This window comes from Arachis hypogaea, chromosome 1 (genome assembly GCF_003086295.3).
Source record: "Arachis hypogaea cultivar Tifrunner chromosome 1, arahy.Tifrunner.gnm2.J5K5, whole genome shotgun sequence".
In the NCBI taxonomy this organism is placed as follows: domain Eukaryota; kingdom Viridiplantae; phylum Streptophyta; class Magnoliopsida; order Fabales; family Fabaceae; genus Arachis; species Arachis hypogaea.
The window spans coordinates 9978630-9983218 of NC_092036.1; the positions used below are offsets into that span (position 1 = coordinate 9978630).

The 4589-nt window shown below is 39.9% G+C and overlaps 1 protein-coding gene across 1 annotated transcript; it reads left to right on the forward strand.

Annotated features, from left to right (window-relative positions):
- The first annotated feature begins 1374 nt into the window (after positions 1-1374).
- LOC112795694 (transcription factor MYC2) lies at positions 1375-4309 on the forward strand. The gene has a single exon (XM_025837797.3). It carries the CDS (start codon positions 1643-1645, stop codon positions 3602-3604), a length of 1962 nt encoding a protein of 653 aa, XP_025693582.1. The 5' UTR covers positions 1375-1642; the 3' UTR covers positions 3605-4309.
- Positions 4310-4589: the final 280 nt, after the last annotated feature.

Here is a 4589-nt window from a genome sequence, read left to right on the forward strand (position 1 = left end):
TATATTGCTACTAATTTTGGTTACTTATTTGGATACAATATTTTGATATTATGTTATGTTAGCATTTTGATATATGGTATTGAAACAATATATGTGATTTGGATATACACTGTGTTTCTTTATACTAATTCACCACTATTGAATTTATTCATATACATTTAACAAGAATCCGCCATTGTAATACAAATATTTTTCAACCAGATAAGACTCAAAAAATATTTTACCATTCAAATAGGTCCCTCCTTTAAAACAATAGCGTTTCATGCTTTTGGTGTCGAATCTGGGACGAAAATGTCCTGTTTAAAACGACGTCGTTCTGTTCTCATCTGATACGACGTTATTTTGACTACGTGGGCCAAGGACCAGATTGTCCTGTGCTTGACACGTCTTTTTTAACTGGATACGTCATCAAGTTAATTGATACATAAGACATTGCCATTAATCTTAACCGGATCTACCTGGGTTGAAAATGTATCTGGCGTATAACAAAAAAGTTAGACCCAAAATTCTAATTAAATTTCTTAGGGGCAAATATGTTATATCGTGAATTCTTTGAGGACCTATTTGAGATATTACTCTTATTTTTATTTAGTTTTAAAATTGCATGAACATAACTTATATTAGTGTCTGTAATAATTTTCGACTTACAAATATTAATACAACATTGGCATAGACAACAAATATCATGTTAGACTATGTAAAATGATAATTTTGTTTTGACACCCAAATAACAAAAAAAAAATCATAAGTGATATTTATTAAATTTTTTTTAAAATAAGTTATCTAGCATCATTTTTACTATTTGAGCACCAAAATAAAAATTACATCATTTTACAAGTTTTAGTATCAGTGTTTTATTAATGTTTTTGTGCAAAAAATTACCACAAGGCTAATATGAGTCAAGTTGACAAAATTTGAGAACTAAAAAAAATTTAAATTTTAGAGATTGAATTAAAATTTGCATACAAATTGAGAGATCAAACTGTATATCAACTCAAAAATAAAAATGAAAATACGAATAATTTTTATTTTTTTAAATTTTTTTAGAGAAAAAGGACAAAGAAGTTATTGACTTTTAGTCCGCAAATATTTAAATCCTCAAAAATTTAAAAATACATTTAAGTGTCTGATCTTTTTAAAATTTGGACACATTAATTTCTATTATTTATTTAAGTTTATCAGACTCAAAAAAAAAAATTAAACGTGACTCTTAGTATACTAACATAATTAATACGAATGTCCACGTAATTTTTTTTTAAAATAAGACAAATTAAATTCAAAAAATTAATATGTCCAAATTTTAAAAAAATTAAAAACTTTAATATATTTTAAAATTCTAAAAAAATCTAAATGATCATAGATGAAAATATTAGAGGTGAATTTGTCCCTTTTTTTTTTGTTAAGTAAACATATTTTTTTCCTCTCAAAAAGTAACCTCGCACACAAATACTGAAATACACACTACTCTCTCTCTCTCTCTCTCTCTCTCTCATTTTCAGTTTTTCACGCACTCCGCAATAAAACCTAGAATGAAACCTAGATGAAATGAATCCCAAATAAACCCCCCAAACTCAACAACCTACTCCCTGACCAATCTCTCTCTCTCTCTGAAAAAAACAAAAATCAGTTTCATTTCCATTTCATGACGGATTACCGGTCGACGCCGACGATGAATCTCTGGAACGATGAAAACTCCTCCGTCATGGAAGCCTTCATGAGCTCCTCCGACCTCTCCTCTCTCTGGCTCCCTCCGCCACAATCCGCTGCCTCCACCTCCACCTCCGCAGCACCCCCACCACAGCAACAACAACCACCTCCTCCGCCGCCGTTCAACCAGGAAACCCTTCAGCACCGACTCCAAGCCCTAATCGAAGGCGCAAGAGAGAGCTGGACCTACGCAATCTTCTGGCAGTGCTCCTACGACTACTCCAACGGCCTCACACTCTTAGGTTGGGGCGACGGTTACTACAAAGGTGAAGAAGACAAAGGCAAAGCCATAAAAGCGACGTCGTTTGAGCAGCAGCAACACCGTAAGAAGGTTCTTAGAGAATTGAACTCTTTAATTTCAGGTCCTTCAGCTTCTGGCGACGAAGCGGTAGACGAAGAAGTAACCGACACCGAATGGTTCTTTCTTATATCCATGACTCAGCATTTCGTAAGCGGAACAGGCCTTCCTGGTCAGGCTTTCTTTAATTCGAATCCGGTTTGGGTTGCCGGTCCTGACCGGTTATTAGGCTCGGGCTGTGACCGGGCCCGGCAAGGTCAGTCGTTTGGGATACAGACCATAGTTTGTATACCTTCAGCAAACGGCGTGGTTGAGTTGGGTTCCACGGAACTCATTTTTCAGAACCCGGATCTGATGAGTAAGGTGAAGGTCTTGTTCAATTTTAGTAACAGTACTGGTGACGTGGCTGGATCCTGGCCCTTGAGTTCTGCAGATCAAGGAGAGAACGATCCTTCTTCGTTGTGGCTCAACGACCCTTCTTCTTCGGCTGGTGGGATCGAAATTCGAGATTCTGTTAATACGGCTGCCACTACGACGGTTGCCAACAACAAAACGGTGCCGGTTGTATCCAACCCTGGCTCCTCCAGCGTGGTAACCGAAGCTCCGAAGAATCCGCAACAGAATCAGGGGTTTGTGCTGAAGGAATTGAATTTCTCGAGCTCGTTGAAGCCGGAATCTGGCGAGATTCTGAGTTTTGGAGAGAATAAGAAGGGTTCTTATGGTGTAAACAGTAATAACGGTGGAAACAATTTGTTCTCTGTTCAGTCTCAGTCGCAGTTTGTCTCCGATGAGAACAAGAAGAGGAGATCCCCTACTTCGCGGAGCAGCATTGAGGATGGAATACTGTCTTTTACTTCCGGCGTGATCTTGCCGCCTTCCAATGTGAAGTCCGGTGGCGGCGGAGGCGGAGATTCGGATCATTCGGATTTGGAAGCTTCTGTGGTGAAGGAGGCCGTTGAGCCGGAGAAGAGGCCGCGAAAGAGAGGGAGGAAGCCGGCAAACGGAAGGGAGGAGCCGCTCAATCATGTGGAGGCAGAGAGGCAGAGAAGGGAGAAGCTCAATCAGAGGTTTTATGCTCTTCGAGCCGTGGTTCCCAATGTGTCGAAGATGGACAAGGCTTCGCTGTTGGGTGATGCTATCTCATACATCAACGAATTGAAATCGAAGCTACAAGGGCTGGAATCGGAGAAAGGCGAATTGAGCAAGCAATTGGAAGATTCCAAGAAGGAGCTGGAGCTGGCTAGTAAGAATTCAGGGGCTGCACAGGCCGCTCCACCGCCGCTTCCTGCGCCACTGGATAAAGAACAAAGGAGTCGTGCTGGAGTAAATGGGAAATTGATTGATTTGGAGATTGAGGTGAAGATTATTGGTTGGGACGCCATGATTAGGATCCAATGTAGCAAGAAGAACCACCCCGCAGCGAGGCTGATGGCAGCGCTGAAGGACCTGGACTTGGAAGTGCACCATGCCAGTGTGTCAGTGGTGAATGATTTGATGATTCAGCAGGCTACGGTGAACATGGGAAGCCGGTTTTACACACAGGAGCAGCTCATGTTGGCGCTATCGTCCAAAGTTGGCGGAGGCGGAGATGCTAAGTAGCTCCTCCACCACATTGGAAAGGATACATGGGATGCGGAGATTCGCTCATGTGAAGATTGTACATGACTCGGTCGCATGACATGCTCGCCGTTGATTAAGAATTCACTGGCAAGAATGTGCAGGCAACCGGGTCATGTGTTGTAATCAATGCCGGAAACTCACTTTTCCATTTCCACATGACAGGATCCCGGAACATACAAAGCTTAAGGTGTTTGTGTTCTCACTAATGAAGTAGAGTTGCTGCCTCTGTAAATTGATGTTCTTTTCTGGTTTTTAGTAGTTTAGTCTAAATTATGAATTAGTTTGATTTGGAAAGCTAGAAAAGATGGACTTGAATGCGGGAAGGATGAGTATGCAGCAGCTTCTGATCCAAAGAAGTCAAAATAGACTCAGTTTTTGTGTTAATATTTTATCTATTTAGATTTAGATTGTACATATATATATGTCTTATCATTTATCATTATATTTGATCCCATCTTGATGGAGTTTCTTGCTTTCAGAATTAAAAAATGGACTCAGTTTCTTTCTCTTATCAAGTAATTGCTACCCTCTGTTGCTGCTTAGATATGCGAGATCATGCTCATGTGTTTTCCTATGTTTGTTTGAGCATAGAACCAACACAATAGAACTATTACTATGTGGGTACTGTTTTGCCCAATTATGATATATGGACACTAATCCAATCCTATGTTTAGAACATGAAAAGATGTTAAAAAAATCATGTATTTAGTTGGATTTTTGTTGGTGTGATACAATGTGATGGATCCAAGGAGTAAATACAAAAGGGCAAGGCAAACGTGTTGGGGGAACAGTGTGGAATTTTATCATTATTGACCCCCTTTGCCTCAGCCTCAAAATTGAACGGTTTTCAATTTCAGCCATGTGAAAAATGCATCCTCTTAGCAATATTGGATCTTGGCCGGTTGGCCCCTCTTTGGGGACCCCTTTTTTGGTTGTTGGTGCATATTTCCTTTTTGAGTGTCTT